The sequence below is a fragment of the Oncorhynchus masou genome, chromosome 1 (genome assembly GCF_036934945.1).
Source record: "Oncorhynchus masou masou isolate Uvic2021 chromosome 1, UVic_Omas_1.1, whole genome shotgun sequence".
Taxonomy (NCBI): Eukaryota; Metazoa; Chordata; class Actinopteri; order Salmoniformes; family Salmonidae; genus Oncorhynchus; species Oncorhynchus masou.
This window is the reverse complement of record NC_088212.1, coordinates 51,274,323-51,299,381: the sequence shown is the minus strand read 5'-3', so window position 1 is coordinate 51,299,381 and position 25,059 is coordinate 51,274,323. Positions and strand designations below refer to the sequence as shown.

At 40.0% G+C, this 25,059-nt stretch overlaps 1 protein-coding gene across 1 annotated transcript in view; it reads right to left on the bottom strand.

Moving 5' to 3' along the window:
* Positions 1–6,522: 6,522 nt before the first annotated feature.
* Positions 6,523–25,059, bottom strand: part of LOC135546173 (zinc finger MIZ domain-containing protein 2-like) — an 81,165-nt gene continuing 62,628 nt past the window's right edge. Inside the window, 3 exon segments of the mRNA XM_064974378.1 lie at positions 6,523–7,381; positions 10,699–10,905; positions 12,996–13,162. Coding sequence (XP_064830450.1) covers positions 7,274–7,381; positions 10,699–10,905; positions 12,996–13,162 — 482 coding nt within the window. The 3' untranslated portion in view covers positions 6,523–7,273.

Sequence of the window (25,059 nt, the reverse complement as noted above, 5' to 3'; positions counted from 1 at the left end):
CTTTGTTTAAAATGTTAAAGGTTAAAAGCAATGTAGGCTTTTGTAAATGTATATTTCATTCCATACAAGCTCCGGTGGTCTACTCTTTGTTTTTATTTGAGCCCCTCACCTAATCTTGTTCATCTTTATAAGACAAATCTGCACATTTCATACCTTCCTTGAATTTAATGGCATCTGGTACCACCTCTCAAATGGTCCAGACCTCATCATCACAATGTCCACTAGTGCCATCTATTGGATGAAGATTAAGCAACAAATTGACAATATCTGAAAAGGGCCCGAGGCTAGGGTTTTACATTACATTACATTTAAGTCATTTAGCAGACGCTCTTATCCAGAGCGACTTACAAATTTGTAGCCTGGAATCCACACTGACCATCACCGCTTCAATATTGTTTCATGTTATTGATTCAGTCTGGACCTGCACCAAGAGGGATACTCTGCCCTAAATATAAAATAGCCAGTCCAGTCTGTGACCGATCAGAATCTATAAGTGGGTTCAACATAAAATCCCATGTGGCAAAATGCTGCACTTTAAAGGCCAGTGTCGTGTCTTTGGAATCATTTAAAGTGAAGACTGTTATTTTATCAAATCAATTCTCTGTAATTATTATTACATGACTAAACTAATCATGTAAATGTAACAACTAGGAAGCAGGGGCACCACATACAATCTTCATATCACAAAATTATAATTTTCCAAATATAACTATAAGATATATTAATATCTGAAAAATGTGTCTTCTATTAATGAATTATTATTTACCTCACGTCAGTCTCATTCCAAACAGCGTAAATTGTTGGTTAACTGCACAAACCCAGCCTTTACTATAAATCACCCACCAATTGGCTTAATCATTTATTTACTAACTAACTAACTAAATAATCACAGAAATGCACAAACAAACAGTAGATATGTTACTAACAAATGGTAGGGATGATTCCCGAGTGGGCTAAACCGATATGACGCCTTGGTGGACAAAGGGAAGTGGGTGTGGACTGAGAAAGAGCAGGAAAGACAAAAAGGATCACTGCACACAGTTGACAACTATATTAATTGAAATGCTAATCCTTTGCACATGAACGCTCACTCATTCGGGAATAATTGCAATCAATAACTATTTACGCCCATGTGCTATGATCTTTTCGGTTGGAATCCGGTCTGTCTGCTGGAGAGTTCATCCAAGTCTCTCTCTCTCCGTTTCCCTGAAGATCAGTATTTTGTGGTTAGAATGGGTACTTCAGAGTACCATTCAGTAATGTTCTCATAGAATCGATGTTTCGGCGGTAGTCGGTATTCGCATCCCAGGTTTACATAATTTCTAGCTGCAGACTAGTAATTAGTATCTAAGATTTGCTCTTACTCTGTAGGGATCGATAGTCTCAGAGTTTAACCATTTCTAGCCGTGTAGCCAATGCTCCATGTGGTATGGTTAGGAATTCAATAACCATTCGCAATCACAGCTCACGCTGTGGGTTTGCTCAGTCTTGGTACTCATGCATGGTCTGAAGAGGATTTCCTCAGGTTTTTTATTTATTCATAACAATAGAAAAGGTGGTTCTATGACGCAAATTCTGTGATGTAGTAGAAGTTCCTTTGTTCTACTGTGAAACTCTCTCTCTCTCTCAATACTGCATGCTCAGGGGGAGAGAGTCTCCGGCAGGAATTTATGACCTGAGATAGCAGAACCTGGGTGTAGGAGAGAGCAAGAGAGAAGGAGAAGCCACAATCTATACCCAGAAAGGGCCACGTCATGACAGTCCCCCCCCCCTGGGGGTTTGGATCTTGTGATTATCCTGCAAGTTACAAATCAACATAAAAATAATGACCATGTGATGTCTTGTTTGTAGATCGTTGCAGTCCCCCTCTGGTGGTTGAACTTGGTAGGCTCTCTGAAAGCGGAGCAGTCTACCACAAGGATGGTCAGTGGATGTCCGGTTTGGGATCGCTGTTCTGGACCCGTCGTCTGGTCGTCCAGACTGGAAGATCTGGGCAGTAACGTAGGCAGATGTTAACAACGCACAAACACTCACAAAATATATCAATCCATGAATTCCCTAATGAGCGGCGTTGTGGCACTAAGTGATGGTTGTATGGGGACATGGTTTATGGCTCTATCACTTCCTAAGTGTCTCAGGAACTGAACTGAAAAGGAATGAAAGCATAAACAAAAGATATACAAAAGATAGTTCTCACACCAAAATCATCTAAATGGACTGAATTCTATCTATGTCCAATGTCCTCACAAAATGACCCTATCATGGCATTGTCTCTAATGTCATGTCTAGGGTTTTCCTACGTGGTGTGTTGCTTAGGCACTATCCTAAGATGTTAACAGTTGAAATTGGAAGTTTACATACACTTAGGTTGGAGTCATTAAAACTTGTTTTTCAAGCACTCCACAAATGTCTTGTTAACAAACTATAGTTTTGGCAAGTTGGTTAGGGCATCTACTTTGTGCATGACACAAATCATTTTTCCAACAATTGTTAACAGATTATTACACATTTCACTTATAATTCACTGTATCAAAGATCCAGTGGGTCAGAAGTTTACATACAAGTTGACTGTGCCTTTAAACAGCTTGGAAAATTGCAGAAAATTATGTCATTGTAGACCTCCACAAGTCTAGTTCATCCTTAGGAGCAATTTCCAAACACCTGAAGGTACCACGTTAATCTGTACAAACAATAGCACGCAGGTATAAACACCATGGGACCACGCAGCCGTCATACCGCTCAGGAAGGCGATGCGTTCTGTCTCCTAGAGATGAACGTACTTTGGTGCGAAAAGTGCAAATCAATCCCAGAACAGCAAAGGATCTTGTGAAGATGCTTGAGGAAACAGGTACAGAAGTATCTACAGTGGGGCAAAAAAGTATTTAGTCAGCCACCAATTGTGCAAGTTCTCCCACTTAAAAAGATGAGAGGCCTGTAATTTTCATCATAGGTACACTTCAACTATGACAAACAAAATGAGAAATAAAATCCAGAAAATCACATTGTAGGATTTTTAATTAATTAATTTGCAAATTGTGGTGGAAAATAAGTATTTGGTCACCTACAAACAAGCAAGATTTCTGGCTCTCACAGACCTGTAACTTCTTCTTTAAGAGGCTCCTCTGTCCTCCACTCGTTACCTGTATTAATGGCACCTGTTTGAACTTATTATCAGTATAAAATACACCTGTCCTCAACCGGTCACACTCCAAACTCCACCATGGCCAAGACTTAAGAGCTGTCAAAGGACACCAGAAACAAACCAGAAAATCTGAAAATCTGAGTTTAAATGTACTTGGCTAAGGTGTTTGTAAACTTCTGACTTCAACTGCACATCCACATAACCTTCCATATGTGGTGTGACTGTTAGCTAGCAAGCTACTTACCAGCATGCCAGCAAAAGCACACTGTGTTGTTACTGGATGCCATAGTGTAAACCCCCCCCACATTCTGAAATTGCATATTTGTCTCCCCCACGTTTATATCATTGCACTGTGATACAAAACGCGGTGCCGGTGTGCGTTAGGACCATGCGGATGTCTCAGAGCAGTTGGGTAGGCTGTTTTCCGGTTTCAGCTGGCTGGATTTAGGACTGCATGGACACCAGAGCGTGCTGACAGGCTGTGTGAAGGCAAAGTTTCTGACAGGCTGGCATATAGGACCAGCATGGGAGAGATGGACAAAAGACAGCTGCTGTCTGTGTTGAGCTTTTTCTCCAAGTTGTAAAAGCAAGCATAGCAGAAACTGGCTACTCATTAGTTGACTGATCTAGCTGGCAAGGTAACTGCTGTTTGACAGAAAAAAATGTATTCCCAGTGCTGAGCTAGTAGTAACTGACATATTACGTGAGCCAATGTTTCATCACCTCTCGACTGAAGTGAATGAACTACTAGCAGATCGTTAGCTAGCTAGTAGCTACCACAGCCAGTTCAGCTCTAGCTAGCCTCTCACTATCTCAGGTAGCAGTATCTAACAGCTGTTGTGTGTATGGAAATGTTTTGTAGCCGTTGTTTTTTCTAATTTCAACAGAAGTCATTTGATAATGTATCATTAGCTAGAGCTTGCCAAAAGTTGGCTAACATTAGCTAGCTAGCTCAATATCTTTAGCTATTATTTTTGTTCAATCACACTATACCCGAATCAAATGATGAAACCAGTTACCAAACGATTGAAGACCAATCTTCTGGGGGTTTTTTCAGCGCAATGTTAGTTTTTATTAGTCAGTATAGCAATGTGACGTTATTGATCTGACAGTTACCATAGCTAATTTTCTACTTTTCACACTGTCATGCTATAAACAGCTCCACAGGCTTCACTGTCATGATGCACATTCAGTATGCTATGCTCATTATGTTTCAGCAGGATAAGATGGTGACAGGTGTCCATGTAGGGTCAGAGAGCCAGGGAAGACCAGTCTGCGGATGTCAGGTGAAATTTGCAGAATATAATAAAAATTTGTGAATGGATACAAAGTTCCACCTTGAGTTGATGGGTAGGCTACAGTCTGGGATCTGGAAATAATGGTAATTTCAATTATTGAACCATTGATTCTATTCATGGATAATATCATGTATAAATGTACACCAAAGTAATTCTTTGCCATACCTCATCTGATCAGGATCAGATGGTAACAGGGGTCTCATCAGAGTCAGGCAGCCAGGGAAACCCAGTCTGTAACAGCACAGAGGTGAACTTTTGCCGATACAACACTATTTTCCCTGTGCGTCAAACACTGGACAAGCAAGAAGCTTGAAAGATTGAAACTATTTTAAGGCAGTCGATTTCATTTCAAAACTGTATCAAGGGTTGATGAGGCTAGTGCCGATGACACAAAACATGTAAAACAAAAAAGTGAGGAAGATGTTATTGATGATGATGAATGGATACAGATATGTTAGAATGCTCAGTTATGTTCATATACTCTCAGACATAAATTAATGCAGTTTAAAACTTGTTTGGGATAGGGGGCAGTATTTTGACATCCGGACGAAAGCATTCCCAAAGTACACTGCCTGTTACTCAGGCCCAGAAGCTAGGACATGCATATATTGGTAGATTTGCATAGAAAAAACTCTAAAGTTTCTAAAACAGTTCAAATTATGTCTGCGAGTATAACAGAGCTGATATGGCATGCGAAACCCCGAGGACAAACCATCCCCTCCCCCAAAAAATCCAACCTACTCCTATTTTCAATGGCAATCAGTTTTATTATAAGGCAAAGTCCTCCCAGATTGCAGTTCCCAGGGCTTCCACTAGATGTCAGTCTTTAGAAAGAGTTTCAGGCTGGTTTTTGGAAAAATGAGCCAGAAATGTACGTTTTTCTAGGTGGCTCCCATTTTGGCTGTAGTGTTTCCAAGCGCGTGAATGAGAGCGCGCTCTTTGGTATTTTTTTCCCGTAAAGACGATAACGATTCTCAGTCTTAAATTTTTGTTTATTTACGTATTAGGGTACCTAAGGTTTGATTATGAACGTTGTTTGGAAAAGTTTATTAGTAACGTTTGCAATTCATTTTGTATGCATTTTGATGGAGGGAAACTGGGTGGATTATTGACTGAAGCGCGCCAGCTAAACTGAGTTATGGATATAAAGGACATTATCAAACAAAAGGACCATTTGTGATGTTACTGTGACCTTTTGGAGTGCCAACAGAAGAAGATCAAAGGTAAGGTATTTATTAAATCGCTATTTCTGACTTTCGTGTTGCACCTGCCTGGTTGAAATGTTTTTCATGTATTTGTATGCGGGGCGCCGTCCTCAGGTAATCGCATGGTTTGCTTCCACCGTAAAGCCTTTTTGAAATCTGACACAGCAGCTGGATTAACAAGTTAAGATTTATTTTGATGTATTACACTTGTGATTTTATGAAAGTTAAATATTTATAATACTGTAGTTTGAATGACGCTTTCTGCAATTTCACCAGATGTTGTCGAGGTGTCCCGCTAACGGCACGCCTTTCCCAAAGAGGCCAACTTCATACAATTCTACTAATTTTGCGATGGGGTGAAGAGAAATGTTTGCAGTTTATAAAACGTTATTGGACTGAGAGTGGCAAACAAAATTTATGGAGGCTCTCTGGTCTGTAATTGGACCACGATTACTACAAGTTTAGATATCTAAACAATTTTAGCTGACATGGACATAGAGTGACTGTCAGTGACTTACAAAACAAGAGAAAATCTGCTGATGCACAACCAAATGACAAAATTGCACCTAGTATATTCTACTAACTCTCAACAGTAATGGGACCCCAAATTAGTTGATCCAGGGGCCTACGAAAGGGCCACTGGTTGCCCATACCTGTGTATTTCATTTTTCTGTCATTCTGCAAAGAGCAGGCCTTACAAAGTGTTAGTGTAGGAAGAATATAATATCTGGATATATATCTGGATCAGTAAGAACCAGATGTTTGTAAATTAATTCACATAAATCTTTGATTTAGATGGAGCCATATATTTACATGTAGCCATAAAGGTATGGCTTTGGCTCCATAGCTGCTCCAAAGAATTGAGTCTCACAAAGCCTTACAGATTGCCATTTATTCCATTTGCCTACAAGGTTGTTAACCATTGTAATGAATATAATGTCAAACATTTATGCATAAAAATCTGTTAATTTAGAATATAAAAAGACTGAGTAATTGTTTGTGTGCCGGGGTGCTAAATGATCATAGCTTGGAATGGTTATGTAAATGTGGAAATTACATTGCTGTTTTGTCACTGTTGTGCATTGATAAATCACAGTAAAAGGCAGTGAAAATACATATTTATCTTTGAAACACATAGGGCATCCCCTCAATGTATTCATCTTCCATTTATTATTGTAAATTAAAAAAGGTTATTTAATCATACTTTTATGGACATTTCAAACTCACCAAATTCAGTTGGACATAAACTTGCATCACAACTGCATTGAATAAGAAAATGTACATACATTGATAATCCCTTCTAAATGTGATTCTAGTAAGGAAGCATTTAAATACAATTGGATCCTTGGGCAAGAAAGGTAATAACAAGGGAATGGATGCGGGAATAGTTTACAGATATAAAACAAAATATTACCATAGTTTATAGTCAGACAAGGGACATCAAAGACTTTCCTCATATTCAAATGTCTCCTCGACACGCCTACTACCACTGACGGCCATTTTCGGCTCACGGGGAGCTCTTATATTACAGGAAGTATTTTTTATACCCACATTGTAGGTGGGATACTTCTTGTATGTAGTTTATGTGTTGCAGGGAACCATGGGAGACTGGAGAGGAGAACCGGGACTCAGTTGTTCTCAAAGAGGGAGAGTAGGTCATCATTGCTGTTGTTCGGTAAATCGGGGGGACCAAGGTAAGACAGTAGCTCATCTGGATTTGTCAATTCAGGAAGTAACTGTAGAGGAGAGAGAGAAATCAGAATCCTTAAAGATGTACGTACAACAACAGGTACTGCGCTCATTAACACATTGTGCCTCGCTCATCAATCAATCATTCACAGTTCAAAATAATCATCAACATTAGCATATGAGCACTGTCTTGCACATTTTTTTTGTAGCTCAGATTTTTTTCCCCTTTGGCATAAATGTACATCTGTATATAAATGTATGCACTCACTACTGTAAGTCGCTCTGGATATTGTAAATGTAAAATCGGTCCGAGACCACTTGTGTGCAAATTTCCTTGTAGACAGGGCTCTAAATTTACTTTTTTCATTGGTAGCTCATATATTTGTTTTAATTGATTGAGATATAGTATACTGGGCGAATATGAATTCTAGCTACTTTTGAAGCATGTTGTGCACAAAGAAACTAATATTTAACTCTGTAAAGACATATGTTTGTTATGAAAATTGATACAAAAACCTGTCATTGAAATTACAAAGTCATTTGTGGAATATTAGGTTTCTACATTGTGTAAAAGCTCTACCTATTGAGATGCATTACATTGAAAGTATTTCAAGTTTGTGAGTGAGGACATACAAGAGATCAGTCCTTCATTCATTGATTTTCTAAAGAAGCCATGTCTTTTCCTTTCTTTCTGTGCCTCCAGATGTTTAGAAGTACTGGTAAAGTTACCAGGTTGTTAACTAGCTGAGGTAACATGACTGATTGTTTGTCCTTTAAGAGCAAATTCTTATTTACAAGGACAGCCTACTCCTTCCTCCCCGTCTGGGAATAGAACCCCGGTCTCCCTTGTGCCCGCACGACACAGGGATTCTTTAGCTAAATAGCCCAGTATTGTAGCCTACTCCAGACGGTCACGTTGTACAGCTTCATATTTTCCTTTCCATCCTAACGGAAACTGGGAGTCTCGTGAGTGAAAATATACGAAGATCAAAGGTAAACTATTAATTTGATTGCTTTTCTGATTTTTGTGACCAAGCTTCCTGCTGCTAGCTGGACATAATGCAATGCTAGGCTATCGATAAACTTACAAAAACGCTTGTCTTGCTATCGCTGTAAAGCATAATTTCAAAATCTGAAAGGACAAGGTGATTAATAAAAGGCTAAGCTGTGTTTCGCTATATTTCACTTGTGATTTCATGAATATGAATATTTTCTAGTAAGATTATTTGACCGTTGCGCTAACATTGAAATACATTTAACGATAGAATTCTCCCCTTACCCTCCTAGGCAAGTCTATTGTCCAGCTACCTGCTAATAGCCATAATGGCACTGTACAACGTGACCGTGTGTGTTCGAAATAGTATTTTCCAGTAAGCAACAATTTGTTAACCTTCAGTAGACAACTTTGTTCCAATATTTCTGTAATTCAGTGATATTTATTCCCATTGTAATTCATTATGGATCCATAACCAAATAAACATCCGTATTTTTATCATTAATTTTATTAACGAAAGCACAAAGATTCCATTATTAGTTACATTGTTTTAGTTTGAACGTGGAGACTGGCACTAAGAACAGCGGGAATGTTTCCCTAATCAGCGCCATTATTAGTGCAATGCACTTAAAGTGTTGCTCTGTGCTACCCAGTGTGGTGGGGATCCACCTCCCTCCCCCACGCTTTCAATGATTTTACGGAGTGATTTGTTATTCATCCTTATCTCTGGGACACTAAAAGCCATCCAGGCTGCTCATGTCTGTTGAGGCTCTAAAGATCTTATCACTCTCCTATCTTAGACACATAGGCTGTGAGAACTGGTTAGAACCTGCTTTTGTTTGTTTTAATGTTTTATGTAAGCCAAGTACCCCTTATCTCTCATGTAAGATTGCCTCCCCCTAGCATGGTTAAGCAGCTTTTTGTGTAGATTAAGTATCTAAAGACTGTACTTGTAAAATCTTTGAGATCCTTTCCGGTATATCCTGAGAATTCCTTTCCGGTATATCCTGGAGGTTACTTTCTGGGTTCATCCTGAGAGTGATCTTCCTTCCAATTGCTTGAATACACCTCTTATTGCTGATAAATGAGTTCTGCCTGATACCTCTGAGTTTTCCTCAACAACATAATACAATATAATGTGTATTACACATTACGCAGTGCAAAAGTATTATGAATAGTGCAAAACTTAACATACTACAAAATTGTTGCCCTATTTATGAACAAGTTGATGAATGAGGGCCATTGTGTAGCAGCTGTGCATAAGTTGGAACCAAGACTGTTCTCAGGGCAGGACTAGTTGATATGTTCGAGTCGCCTCCCGAGTGGCGCAGCAGTCTAAAACAATGCATCGTAGTGCTAGAGGTGTCACTACAAACTTGGGTTCGATCCCAGGCTGTATCACAAATCGTCTGTGATCGGGAGTCCCATAGGGCAGCACACAATTTGACCAGCATCGTCCGGGTTAGGTCAGGGGGGGGGCATTACTTGGCTTATCACTCTCTCGCAACTCCTTGTGGTAGGCCGGGCGCCTGCAGGCTGACCTTGGTTGTCAGTTGAACTGTGTTTCCTCTGACACATTGCTACGGTTAGCTTTCGGGTTAAGCGGGTGGGTGTTGAGAAGAGCGGTTTGGCGGGTCATGTTTTAGAGGACGCATGACTCCACCTTCGCCTCCCCTGCCCGTTGGAGAGTTGCAGCGATCAGACAAGATGGAAATTGGGGAGAAAGGGGGTAAAATACCCCCCTTTCTCCCCAATTTCGTGACATTTAATTGGTAGTTACAGCCTTGTTCCATCGCTGCAACTCCCGTACGGAATCGGGAGAGGCAAAGGTCGAGAGCCATGCATCCTGCCAAGACACACTGTTTCTTGACACACTGCTCGCTTAACCCGGAAGCCAGCCAGCAATGTGTCAGAGGAAACAATGTACAACTGGCGACCGTGTCAGCATGCATGCGCCCGGCCTGCCATAGGAGTCGCTAGAGCGCATTGGGACAAGGACATCCTGGCCAGCCAAACCCTCCCCTAATCCAGATGACGCTGGGCCAATTGTGCGTCGCCTCATGGGTCTCCTGGTGTCGGCCAGCTGAGACACAACCTGGCATGAACCCGGATCTGTAGTGATGACTCAAGCACTGCAGTGCCTTAGACTGCTGCGCCACTCCGAAGGCTCCACGTCTGGAACAATATTTACATTTTACCTAACCCGTTTCCTAACCTTAACCTAATACCGAAAAGTCACTTCTGCTAGTCCAAACCGGCAGACCTGCCCTGAAAACAGTCTTGGTTCCCACTGATGCGATACAAATGTAGTGTAGCAAAGTACTGCATAGCTAGGTCATGAAGTCAGTGAATTAAAATTTTGCTACTCACATCCAAGGAAGGCTCTGGCACCTCTGAGCAAGCGGGGCCCCCTAACCCAAAGGAGCTTTCTGTGTGTAGTCTGGTGTTTTGGGAGGGATTGCGAGGCTGCATCATGGGTGCCCCTGGTCCCCCGAGGTGTGAGATGCTATGGAGGCCTTGATGCTGCTGATGCTGGAGAGAACTGTGGGAGGAGTCCATGCGGCCAGAATGGGGAATCTGAGGTGAAAATAATTATAAGTATTATAAGCTCCTGCATAACACGTCTGTGCCACATCAACGTATAATATGCTTTGGTGTGTTAGAAGTAAAATAAAGTTTTATAACAAGCCAATTCAACTCAAATCCAACTACCCTTCCAAAGTGTCATGCTCCTTTCAATTAGAACTCATCATCAATTCTTTACGACTTTGATGGCACCTTTGATTTGTAGAGGGGCCAAGACAACAAAGCAATATATGAAACCATCTTAACCTACACTTAACCTATTCTTTATAGTTGTACTTAATCAATTTATTATATGGTTCATTCTTTTAGATTAGAGGTCGACCAATTACGATTTCTCAACGGCGATACCGATTATTGGAGGACCAAAAAAAGCCGATACCGATTAAATCTGCCCATTTATATATTTATATAGTTGTAATAATGACAATTACAACAATACTGAATGAACACTTATTTTAACTTAATATAATACAGAAATAAAATCTATTTAGTCTCAAATAAATAATGAAACATGTTAAATTTGGTTTTAATAATGCAAAAACAGTGTTGGAGAAGTAAAATTGCAATATGTGCCATGTAAAAAAAAGCTAACGTTTAAGTTCCTTGCTCAGAACATGAGAACTTATGAAAGCTGGTGGTTCCTTTTAACACGAGCCTTGAAAATTCCCAGTTAAGAAGTTTTAGGTTGTAGTTATTATAGGAGTATTTCTCTCTATACCATTTCTATTTCACATACCTTTGACTATTGGATGTTCTTGTAGGCACTATAGTATTGCCAGCCTAATCTTGGGAGTTGATAGGCTTGAAGTCATAAACAGCGCTGCGCTTCAAGCATTGCGAAGAGCTGCTGGCAAATGCAGGAAAGTGCTGTTTGAATGAATACTTACGAGCCTGCTGCTGTCTACCACCGCTCAGTCAGACTGCTCTATCAAATCATAGACCTAATTATAATATAATAACACACAGAAATACGCGCCTTCGGTCATAAAGATGGTCAAATCTGGAAACTATCATTTAGAAAACAAAACGTCTATTCTTTCAGTGAAATATGGAACCGTTCCATATTTTATCAAATGGGTGGCAACCCTAAGTCTAAATATTGCTGTTACATTGCACAACCTTCAATGTTATGTCATAATTATGAAAAATTCTGGCTAATTAATTACGGTCTTTGTTAGGAAGAAATGGTCAATACACAGTTCGCAACGAGCCAGGCGGCCCAAACTGCTGCACATACCCTGACTCTGCTTGCACTGAACGCAAGATAAGTCACACAATTACCCTAGTTAAAATTGCCTGCTAAGATAAAATGATTTTAATTAAATATGCAGCTTTAAAAAATATACTTGTGTATTGATTTTAAGAAAGGCATTGATGTTTATGGTTAGGTACATTGGTGCAACGATGGTGCTTTTTTCGCGAATGCGCTTTTGTTAAATCACCACCCGTTTGGCGAAGTAGGCTGTGATTCGATGATAAATTAACAGGCACCGCATTGATTATATGCAATACAGGACAAGCTAGTTAAACTAGTAATATCATCAACCATGTGTAGTTAACTAGTGATTATGTTAAGATGTATTGTTTTTTTAATAAGATAAGTTTAATGCTAGCTAGCAACTTACCATGGCTCCTTGCTGCACTCGCGTAACCGGTGGTCAAGCCTGCCACGCAGTCTCCTCATGGATTGCAATGTAATCGGCCATAATCAGCGTCCAAAAATGCTGATTATCGACTGTTATGAAAACTTGAAATCGGCCCTGCCGATGAATCGGTCGACCTCTAATTCAGATTACATTATGAATTTTATGGATAACTTATCATAATGACATGCACCATCAACACTGATTAGTAAACCAGGACCCACATACAAAAGAAAGACCAGGTCTACAACACTACCCCACAGTTTAGACTCTAAATGAACAAGGGAACTTCAACTTTGTCACCTAGCTGGTTGGATGAAAAGTGAATGATAATACGTAAGCACAAACATAATTATTTTGGGGGTGGATTTGTTTGTCAAGACTCCAGACCATTGAGAACAGGAAGAACAAAGCACTCAGCAGGGTTGAGGTTAGTACCTGGGATGACATGGGATGTCCCATGGGTTTGTCTGAAGTGAGGAGTCCACTTGGCAGGTCAGCCTGGTAGGAGAGGGGGGGTGGTCCCGAGGAGAACTCCCCCACATTAGGGGTGCCAGGGGCATTTGGGAAGTCTGAGAACCCAGGCTGGTTAGGGTATCCCAATCCTGGGCAGAAACAGACATACACTCGTTACTTAGACATTCTCCACCCTTTTAACCATAAATTTACATGAGAAGAACGTTTATTTGTTATTTTTTTCACAGAGAGCATTTGCTAATTAATCCATTAAAAAAAAAAAATTGGCAAATACTTTTGTAAAAAATAAGAGTAATGTTTTAGCAGGGAATGGCTATGAGAGGTGATTTTGAAAATTTGGCTAAAACAGTCCAAAACCTTTGTATTTGTACACTAAAGGAAAAAACGTCAGAACCATTCTTTACTGAATTAACTATTGGTTGTGTTCATTGGGGTACTCCATATAAAACTGTGCAAATATTTTGACACAGAAAATAAAACAATAATAAGTACAGACAATATCCTATCGTATCTCAGTCCCTCTGGGATTTTCAGTTTTTTTTTTGGTGATAGATTCAGAGGGGTTGGATTAAATGCGGAAGACGCATTTTGGTTGAATGCATTCAGTTGTGCAACTGACTAGGTATCCCCTTTCCCTACCCAATTTGCAATGATTTTGTACACTTTGTCACGAAAATGCACTAACAGGGGGAAAAGTTTGTTGACGTGTGGCTTGATTGAATGATTTTATGCTTTAAAAAAGTGCTGCAATTGGTTAAAATTGTTAGCACTCGTTTTGTATTGCGGTAATATTGCAGTGATTTGACTGTTTATTGAGGTAATTGTGCGGAGATGGGTAAAATTTGAAAACATAATAACTGCAGAATCACAAAGGGACTGGTATATGTATTAGTGTTTTCTTTTCCTCCATTACATGCCAACTGGACACGACCATAGTTTGTTATCCACTGGGAAAGTCATGTCTACTTCCAGCTCCACTTCCGTATAAAGTCCCATACTGTTTTTGACTGTACTTCAAGAATACATATAATGGAATTCATGAAAATGCAGTCATTTAAGATACAGTGCATTCGTAAAGTATTCAGACCCCTTGACTTTTTCCACATTTTGTTACATTACAGCCCTTTTCTGAAATGGATTAAATCGTTTTTCCCCTTTATGAATCTACACACAATACCCAATAATGACAAAGTAAAAACTAGTTTGATATTTTTGCAAATGTACTAAAAGTAAACTGAAACATCATATTTACATTAGTATTCAGGCCCTTTACTAAGTACTTTATTGAAGCACCTTTGGCAGCGAATACAGCAGAGTCTTCTGTAACAGGTTATCATCAAGGATCTCTGTACTTTGCTCCATTCACCTTTGCATTGATCCTCACTAGTCTCCCAGTCCCTGCCACTGAAAAACATCTCCACAGCATGATGCTGCCACCTCCATGCTTCTGTATGGATGATACCAGGGGGCCTTGCGAGTGGAGCAGTGGTCTAAGGTACTGCATCGCTCTGTCGCAGCCGACTGTGACCGGGAGCCCCATGTGGCGGCGAACAATTGGACCAGCGTTGTCCGGTTTATGGGAGGGTTTGGCCGACAGTTATGTCCTTGTCCCATCGCACACTAGCGACTCCCGTGGCGGGCCGAGTGCAGTGCACGCTAACACGGTTGCCAGGTGCTTCCCCCGACACATTGGTGCGCCTGGCAGCCGGGTTAAGTGGGCATTGTGTCAAGAAGCAGTGCGGCTTGGTTGGGTGTCGGAGGATGCAAGGCTCTCCACTTTCGCCTCTCCCGAGTCCATACGGGAGTTGCAGAGGTGAGACAACATTAACTCCAATTAGATACCATGAAATTGGGGAGAAAAAGGGGTAAACTGTTGTTTTTTTAAGGGATAATGCCAGGTATCCTCGCTTGGCATTCGGGCCAAAGAGTTCAATCTTGGTTTCATCAGATCAGAGAATCTTGTTTCTCATTGTCTGGGAGTCTTTAGGTGCCTTTTGGCAAACTCCTAGTGGGATGCCATGTGCATTTTACTGAGGAGTGGCTTCTGACTGGTCACTCTACCATAAAGGCCTGATTGGTGCTGCAGAGATTATTGTCAATTTCTCGCCTTCATTTCTCAGAACAAGAATAGACTAATGAGTTTCATAAGAACGTTCTTTGTTTCTAGCCTGTAATCGAACCCACAAATGCTGATGCTCCAGATTCTCAACTAGTCTAAAGAAGGACAGTTTTCAGCTGTGCTAACATAAATTGCAAAAGGGTTTTCTAATGATCAATTATCCTTTTAAAATGATAAAACATGGATTAGCTAACATCATGCCATTGGAACACGGGAGTGATGGTTTGATGATGATGGGCCTCTGTACGCCTATGTCGATATTCCATTAAAAAAATAAAAAAATAAAATCAGCCACTCCCAGCTACAATAGTCATTTACAACATCTACAATGTATTTCTGATCAGTTTGATGTTATTTTAAAATGGACAAAAAATTGCTTTACTTTAAAAAACAATTTCATTTCTAACTGCCCCCAAACTTTTGAACGGTAGTGAATATATAATTTTTGCCTGTTTTGCTTGTTATTTTGGCATTAATACATGTCACATATCAGTTTTTTTTATTTTTATGTATTGAGTTAACAAAGCAGCATACAAACATAGGCAGCTCCAAAATGCAGGTGTTTCAGCCAAGCTCAGTGCTTTCTGTGGTGGTGGGGCTAGCCAGCAGAAAATACAGAGCGTCATCCCTGATTGGCTCAGTTTTCTGTCATACTTAAGCTCAGTTCTATATCACTCATAGACAGTAAGTCATCCCCAATTCTAACCTTAGAGCTCAAAAATGTTTGCCCCTTGGGTTCTGCCATAGAGTTTTATTAAAAGTGCCCATCCATGAAGGCTCAAGGTCATTGGCCTCAGATATGTGATTTGATGTCATTCTATCAACAGCAGCTTCACTTTCAAAGTCTTAGCTAGCAGTCATCGTCAAGTTGACAATCTACTGGCAAATCCTTTTTAAACCTTGTTATATTTAGATAAATAATGGAGAAATTATGGATAGAACGTATCGGCTTTGCTGGCATGCATCCCACTTGTTTTTTTCCCCCACCAAGATTTACTTGCTAACATCACCAATGCTACCACTACAACTCGGGAAAGCATACAGTTTATAAGTCAACAGATAAAATAATTGATGATTAACTTAGAGGGTCTTATTTTGGTGAAATGATGACCGATGCTTGGCTACCATTTGACAAATAAAAAGAAACTTGCTCTTTTGTCCATAATAACCTCATTATGTAGGTACATGTGCAAGATGTTGGCTAGAGTGCAACGTTCCACAACCAGAGGGGTGCATTCACTATATAAAGCAACGATTTGTGACAAAACCATCAGTAGAGTTGAAAATGCTATGGAAACCCATTTAACCTGTATTATTTATTCAGTACATGGTAATTTAACCGCAAAAGTTATTTCTATGTGCAGTATGTAATCACGCACAGCATTTTAGCCGCACCAAGTCAAACATCTTTGGAGGGAAAATGCACATGTTTTTATGCAGATTTTTGATTATTCGGATTTAAATCTGTCACCAATTGGATGGAAACCTAGAAAATGTCCATATTTTCCCCCCCAAACAATCCCTTTTATTTTAATACAGGTTTAAATCCTAACAAACACTAACTTTTTATTTTATTTTTTCAATTTTAACACAGACCAGGCCCTTGTGTTACTGCATATCCCAGCAATAATGCCTTGCCTTACGCCTGAGAAGAAAACATTTTGCAACAATTTGCTCAACTTGCCATTGGATCATCCATTGGCTCAACTACCACCTGGCCAAATGGCTCAATTGACCCCACAGCAACCATAATGACTGTATTAGGCTACACACAGCTACAGTGGTTCCTTTAAAAAATGCAAGATTACACTGCGGTACTTAAAGGTCATTTGTGGTTAAATACAGTACCCTGCGTCCCTACTTCATTTCGCCAGGACAGCACAAGGGGGTGTTAGAGCACTGATTATGCTTTTGGGTCCTACTGTGTCTCTAACTGACAAAGCATGGGCGACATAATCCTAAATAGAAACTGATAATTGTGCACAACTTCAGCATTACTTACTAAAACTGTTGTTAGAGTAAGGTTTTTATTATTTATTTTGTTAGGATTATTTTTGCTCTTACTGTAGAAGTCTAGCCAACTCCCGACCGGTCACGTTGTGCAGCGCCTGAGTAGCGCAATGGTCTAAGACACTGCATAGCAAAGCAAGCTGTGTTGCTACAGATAATGTTTCAATACCCGTGCCGGCCTCAACTGGAAGACCCATGAGATTATTGTAGGATTTTGGTTTCTCTCCCTCTATAAACAGAAATAAATCATTCTAAATAACAAACTGGTCTTATTTACAAAGTCTCACCCAATGTTCAAGAATTGCCTTTTTCCTCGCTCATTTACGTTACTTGAAAATCTCCAAAATTGTTATTTTTTAAACTAAGGTAATAATAACAATAATAATAAATTATTATTATTATAGAATTATATAAAAGCCCATTGTATATTCTGACAGATATATTATTAACCCTGTTATTATTCGGAAGTTTACATACACTTAGGTTGGAGTCATTAAAATTAATTTTTCAACCACTCCACAAAATTCTTGTTAACAAACTATGATTTTGGCAAGTCGGTTAGGACATCTACTTTGTGCATGATACAAGTCATTTTTCCAACAGTTGTTTACAGACAGATTATTTCACTTATAATTCACTGTACATACACTAAGTTGACTGTGCATTTAAACAGATTGGAAAATTCCAGAAAATTATGTAATGGAAGCTTCTCATAGGTTAATTGACATCATTTGGAGGTGTACCTGTGGATGTATTTTAAGGCCTACCTTTAAACTCAGTGCATCTTTGCGTGATATCATGGGAAAAATCAAAAGAAATCAGCCGATACCCCAGAAAAAAACATTGTAAACCTCCACAAGTCTGGTTCATCCTTGGGAGCAATTTCCAAACGCCTGAAGGTACCACGTTCATCTGTACAAACAATAGTACACAAGTATACACACCATAGGACCACGCAGCCATCATACCGCTCAGGAAGGAGACGCGTTCTGTCCCCTAGAGATGAACGTACTTTGGTGCGAAAAGTGCAAATCAATCCCAGAACAACAGCAAAGGACCTTGTGAAGATGCTGGAGGAAACCGGTACAAAAGTATCTATATCCACAGTAAAAACCAGTCCTATATCGACATAACCTGAAAGGCCGCTCAGCAAGGATGAAGCCACTGCTCCAAAATCGCCATAAATTAAGCCAGACTACATGTTGCAACTGCACATGGGGACAACGATCGTACTTCAAATGTCCTCTGGTCTGAGGAAACAAAAATAGAACTGTTTGGCCATAATGACCATCGTTATGTTTGGGGGAAAAGGGGGGATGCTTGCAAGCCGAAGAACATCATCCCAACCGTGAAGCATGGGGGCGGCAGCATCATGTTGTGGGGGTGCTTTGCTGCAGGAGGGACTGGTGCACTTCACAAAATAGATGGCTTCATGAGAAAGGAAAATTATGTGGATATATTGAAGCAACATCTCAAGACATCAGTCAGGAAAGCTTGGTTGCAAATGGGTTTTCCAAATGGACAATGACCCCAAGCTTCCAAAGTTGTGGCAAAATGGCTTAAGGACAACAAAGTCAAGGTATTGGAGTGGCCATCACAAAGCCCTTACCTCAATCCCATAGAACATTTGTGGGCAGAACTGAAACAGCATGTGCGAGCAAGGAGGCCTACAAACCTGACTCAGTTACACCAGCTCTGTCAGGAGGAATGGGCCAGAATTCACTCAACTTATTGCGGGAAGCTTGTGGAAGGCTACCCAAAATGTTTGACCCAAGTTATACAATTTAAAGGCAATGCTACCAAATACTAATTGAGTGTATGTAAACTTCTGACCCACTGGGAATGTGATGAAATAAATAAAAGCTTAAATAAATCATTCTCTCTACTATTATTCTGTCCTAAAACAGGCAATTTTTACTTTGATTCAATGTCAGGAATTGTGAAAACGGAGTTTAAATCTATTTTGCTACGGTGTAACTTCCGACTTCAACTATATATATTGGTCATATTGTTCATGGCTCCCGAGTGGCGCACAATGGGATTGTCTTGCAGTTTTCCAGCTGTATCCACTGAAAGAGCATGAGGTTCAAGACATGAGGGCAGGGGGCACGGGATGGGCCGCAGAGCCGCGCACAGGAGACCAACCTAGCCCATGTTGGCGGAGAGTCACAGCATATTTTTCAATATACTGTAGGCCTACCATATGTGACATGAGTCTCACTAGTATTGAGTAACGTGGTGTAGGTCTTATTTAAAGAGCGTATTGAAGTTACAAGCAAGGGTAGCGGCAGGTTTTTCCTTTTTGTATTGAAGAAGTACGGCCATCTTGAACGAGGGTCACTTGTTAGATAGAGGCGCATGACCAGAAAGTTAGCTACAGTTTATTTTCCTCCTGTATTGAACACAGATCATCCCGTATTCAATTTTAAAGATTATTTACGTAAAAAATACCTAAAGTTGTATTACAAAAGTAGATTGAAATGTTTTGGCAAAGTTTACAGGTAACTTTTGAGATATTTTGTAGTCACTTTGCGCAAGCTGGAACGGGTGTTTTTCTGGATCAAACGCGCCAAATAAATGGACATTTTGGATAAATATCGACGGAATTAATTGAACAAAAGGACTATATGTGATGTTTATGGGACATATTGGAGTGCCAACAAAAGAGGCTCTGTCACGACTTCTTCCGAAGTCATTGCCTCTCCTTGTTCGGGCGGTGCTCGGCGTTCGACGTCACCGGTCTTCTAGCCATCATTGATCCATTTTTCATTTTCCATTGGTTTTGTCTTGTCTGTTTCCCCTCATGTCTTTGTCAGAGATTGTTTTATGTTGTATAGGTGTGCGTCGGGTCCTCGTACCCATGTTTGTTTATGTATGTACCTTTTAGTGTTATGGAGCATGTTACGTGGACTTTATTAAAAGACTCCATTTTACACTCCATTTGACTCTCCTGCGCCTGACTTCCCTGCCACCTATACACCTATGCCTGACAAGCTCAAAGGTAAGGCATGAATTATATTTTTATTTCTGCGTTGTGTCGCGCCTGCAGGGTTGAAATATGCTTCTCTCTCTTTGTTTACGGAGGTGCTACCCTCAGATAATAGCATCGTTTGCTTTCGCCGAAAATACTTTTTGAAATCTGACATCTTACGTGTGATTTCATGAACGTTTGATTTTTACAGTAATTTATTTAAATTTGGAGTCACGTCATATATTGTAGGCGACATGAGTCTCACTAGTGTTGAGTAATGTGATGTTATTTATTTAAAAAGCATATTGAAGTTAGAAGCAATAGCCTACAACTATGTAAGCACCGTTTCACACTGCTCTGAGACAAGCATGGGGACGGGTCTTGATGAATCAATGAGATTTTTTATTTTTCACTGAATCTCCGTTTGGGTATTGGTTAGATTAGAATTAGAAAAGTAGGGTGTAGAAATGTTATGCTCTTAGTGTAACCTTTATTTAACTTGGCAAGTCAGTTAAGAAAAAAAATCTTATTTACAAGGACAGCCTACTCCTTCCTCCCCGACGGGGAATTGAACCCCGGTCTCCCGCGTGCCCGCACAACACAGGTAATCTTTAGCTCATTAGCCCAGTACTGTAATCCTGACCATCACGTTGTACAGGGCCATATTTTCTGTTCCATCCTAACGGAAACCCAGAGAGTTTTTCGTTTTTCTTGGAATAGAACCACCATAATATTAATCTAATTAATTAAGCAAGTACCAGTGAAACGTATGGTCACACCTACTCATTACAGGGATGTTCTACATTGTAGAATAATAGTGAAGACATCACAACTATGAAATAACACATATGGAATCAGTTAAGAACAAATTCTTATTTACAAGGACAGCCTACTCCTTCCTCCCCATCGGGGAAGTGAACCCCGGTCTCCCGCTTGCCCGCATTCTCTAGTAAAGCCATTATTGAAGGCTATCAAATGCTTCTCAAAGATGCGCTCTGGTGGTCAAACTAGCACTAACAATGGTACCAGTGGTTCACACTTAAATGTGCCATATAGTTCTGCAATTTATGCATATATATTATAGAATTTATGCAAGCAGTGCTGCAATACGCTGCTACTTTTAAAGGAGGAACCACTGTACAAGGGTGCACTTTCTAGATAGGTTTAGGATCTCATACTGAAGCTTATAGAGACCCCCAACTGGTGTTAAATAAAACAATATAGATGCAAGCATCATGAAACCGACCAGTTTTTTGGACCTAACTTGCTTACCACTTTTTCCATGTGATTTCTTTCTTCACAGATTCCACGAAATTATCACTTTTACTCTTACCTACACGCACATATTGCCTCAATTACGTCATACCCCTGCACAATGACTTGGTACCGAGTCAACTCCTTGTATATAGCCTCGCTATTGTTATTTTATTGTGTTACCCTTTATATTATTTCGCAAACTTGTATTACTTTTAATTCTGCATCGGTGGGAAAGGACTAACTTCTTAGAGCTGTGATCCCGTTAACGGGGATAAACATCCAGGGAAATTTCAAAGCGACAAACTAAAAATACAACATTGTAACATTAAACATTCCTGAAAATTCAAGTGTCTTACATCCTTCAAAAGATTAGAATCTTGGTAATCAAACTGTGTTTTCCAATTTAAAATGGCTATTACAGAGAACAAATGCCATGCTTTTGTTTGAGAAGCGCAATCAACAACAAACTTTTCCCACCATGACAGGTTTGACATAATCACATCTGAAGGTAACATTATGACTTACATTCTGATATCTTGTTCTTATTTCTCCTCCGGAGGGTACCAATGATCAAAGGAACTGCAGTTTTCTTTGATAAAATCCATTTTTATAGCATAACATGAAACATTTTGTAAACCGCTTGTGTCGTGAATTCCATCTCTATCAACTTTTGACAAAGCATTCAACGTAATTACACACACTAAACAATTGTTTATCTAGTCTTGGTTGGTTTCATTGCAATCCTCTGGATGTTTGTAACACAGCCATACTTGATTGTTCTTTTTGCGGGGTGTATTGACCGAAATGAACTGATTTGAAGACAACGAGCAATGACCTCATTGTGCACCAATAATATTAGCAAAGTTTTGTTGATTGACTGTATTTCTGCCCAAAGACCACTGATCTTCTTGAAATCTAGCTTGGCAGATAGCCAATGAGCTGAAGTAAACGCCAGTATGTGATGGTTATGGGTTGGACCACCATCACTTGTTCGTAAAACGCACGCGTGACGAACTTCATTCGCCATTGACCATCAGATTTGTTGCAGTCACGCGCTGTATTTTGGAAAGTATTTTTTCAACGATTTCATAGAACACATCATGGCGCATAAATCAGGAACAGCGAAGTCCAAGAAAGTGAGACAGATTTGTTATTTGAAGAATCTTTGAGTGAGCATAATTATGACTCAAACACTGAAGATATGTTTCTGCAAGGAGAGGATATAATCCTGCTAATGCCGTTGTTTGAAATATAATTTGATATTTTTTTTTTGCAAAAATATTATTAATTATTATTTATTTTTTTGCAATTTATAGAAATATAATCAGTAACGAAATGCGTGATGAAATGTGTAAAGTACACATTGGCTATACATAGTGTGTGTATGTGTATATATATATGTATGTGTATATGTGTATATGTATATATGAAATACAAATGGTATAGACAGAAATAGTCGACGTGTTATAATTCCTATAATAACTACAACCTAAAACTTCTTAACTGGGAAAATTGAACCAACAGCTTTCATACAGTGCCTTGCTAAAGTATTCGGCACCCTTGAACTTTGCGACCTTTTTTAACAAATCAAAAACTGAAAAATTGGGCGTGCAAAATTATTCAGCCCCTTTACTTTCAGTGCAGCAAACTCTCTCCAGAAGTTCAGTGAGGATCTCTGAATGATCCAATGTTGACCAAAATGACTAATGATGATAAATACAATCCACCTGTGTGTAATCAAGTCTCCGTATAAATGCACCTGCACTGTGATAGTCTCAGAGGTCCGTTAAAAGCGCAGAGAGCATCATGAAGAACAAGGAACACACCAGGCAGGTCTGAGATACTGTTGTGAAGAAGTTTAAAGCTGGATTTGAATACAAAAAGATTTCTCAAGCTTTAAACATCCCAAGGAGCACTGTGCAAGCGATAATATTGAAATGGAAGGAGTATCAGACCACTGCAAATCTACCAAGACCTGGCCATCCCTCTAAACTTTCAGCTCATACAAGGAGAAGACTGATCAGAGATGCAGCCAAGAGGCCCATGATCACTCTGGATGAACTGCAGAGATCTACAGCTGAGGTGGGAGACTCTGTCCATAGGACAACAATCAGTCATATATTGCACAAATCTGGCCTTTATGGAAGAGTGGCAAGAAGAAAGACATTTCTTAAAGATATCCATAAAAAGTGTTGTTTAAAGTTTGCCACAAGCCACCTGGGAGACTCACCAAACATGTGGAAGAATGTGCTCTGGTCAGATGAAACCAAAATTGAACTTTTTGGCAACAATGCAAAACGTTATGTTTGGCGTAAAAGCAACACAGCTCATCACCCTGAACACACAATACCCACTGTCAAACATGGTGGTGGCAGCATCATGGTTTGGGCCTGCTTTTCTTCAGCAGGGACAGGGAAGATGGTTAAAATTGATGGGAAGATGGATGGAGCCAAATACAGGACTATTCTGGAAGAAAACCTGATGGAGTCTGCAAAAGACCTGAGACTGGGACAGAGATTTGTCTTCCAACAAGACAATGATCCAAAACATAAAGCAAAATCTACAATGGAATGGTTCAAAAATAAACATATCCAGGTGTTAGAATGGCCAAGTCAAAGTCCAGACCTGAATCCAATCGAGAATCTGTGGAAAGAACTGAAAACTGCTGTTCACAAATGCTCTCCATCCAACCTCACTAAGCTCGAGCTGTTTTGCAAAGAGGAATGGGAAAAAATGTCAGTCTCTCGATGTGCAAAACTGATAGAGACATACCCCAAGCGACTTACAGCTGTAATCGCAGCAAAAGGTGGCGCTACAAAGTATTAACTTAAGGGGGCTGAATAATTTTGCACGCCCAATTTTTCAGTTTTTTGATTTGTTAAAAAGTTTGAAATATCCAATAAATGTCGTTCCACTTCATGATTGTGTCCCACTTGTTGTTGATTCTTCACAAAAAAAATACCGTTTTATATCTTTGTTTGAAGCCTGAAATGTGGCAAAAGGTCGCAAAGTTCAAGGGGGCCGAATACCTTCGCAAGGCACTGTATATATATATTCCATGTCAGACATATTTATTTTCTATTTTTTATTAAAATGGAATGGAGTAGAACAGCAAAAACACACATGGCCACTGCGCCTGCTGCTCCACCTCCACTCCAATTCCATATGAAATAGCCATTGGGTGCTGTTGGGGGGAGGGCAGGCCCACAACAATGGCCGGAGTTGAATGGAACAGCACTTCACCTTAGTGACTGTTCCCTCTGCTCTATACAATACATATGTTTATTTTACGTGATGATAAAAGGCTCATACATAAACATTTCTTTAAATGTTTTCTTTCACAGTGATAGCGACTTCGACTGGGAGCCCCAGGTGCCCACCCCCCAGAAGCGGGTTCATCAAGCCGGACCCCTGCTGTCTCCGGCTCCACACCTACCCCCGCCCGGCCATCTAGAGGTGTGAAGACACAAACAAAGAAGCGGAGGAAGGGAAGTGTGGAACCTGTTGGCAGAGAGGAAGAGGGGCAATGGCACTCTGTGCTGGAGGAGGATGCGGAGCCACGTCCTCCAATATTCAGACCAAAAAGGCCACCAGGACCTCAGCTGGACATGATCTTGAAATACAGACCCATGCAACTTTTTAAACTGTTTTTCACCCCGTCAGTTGTT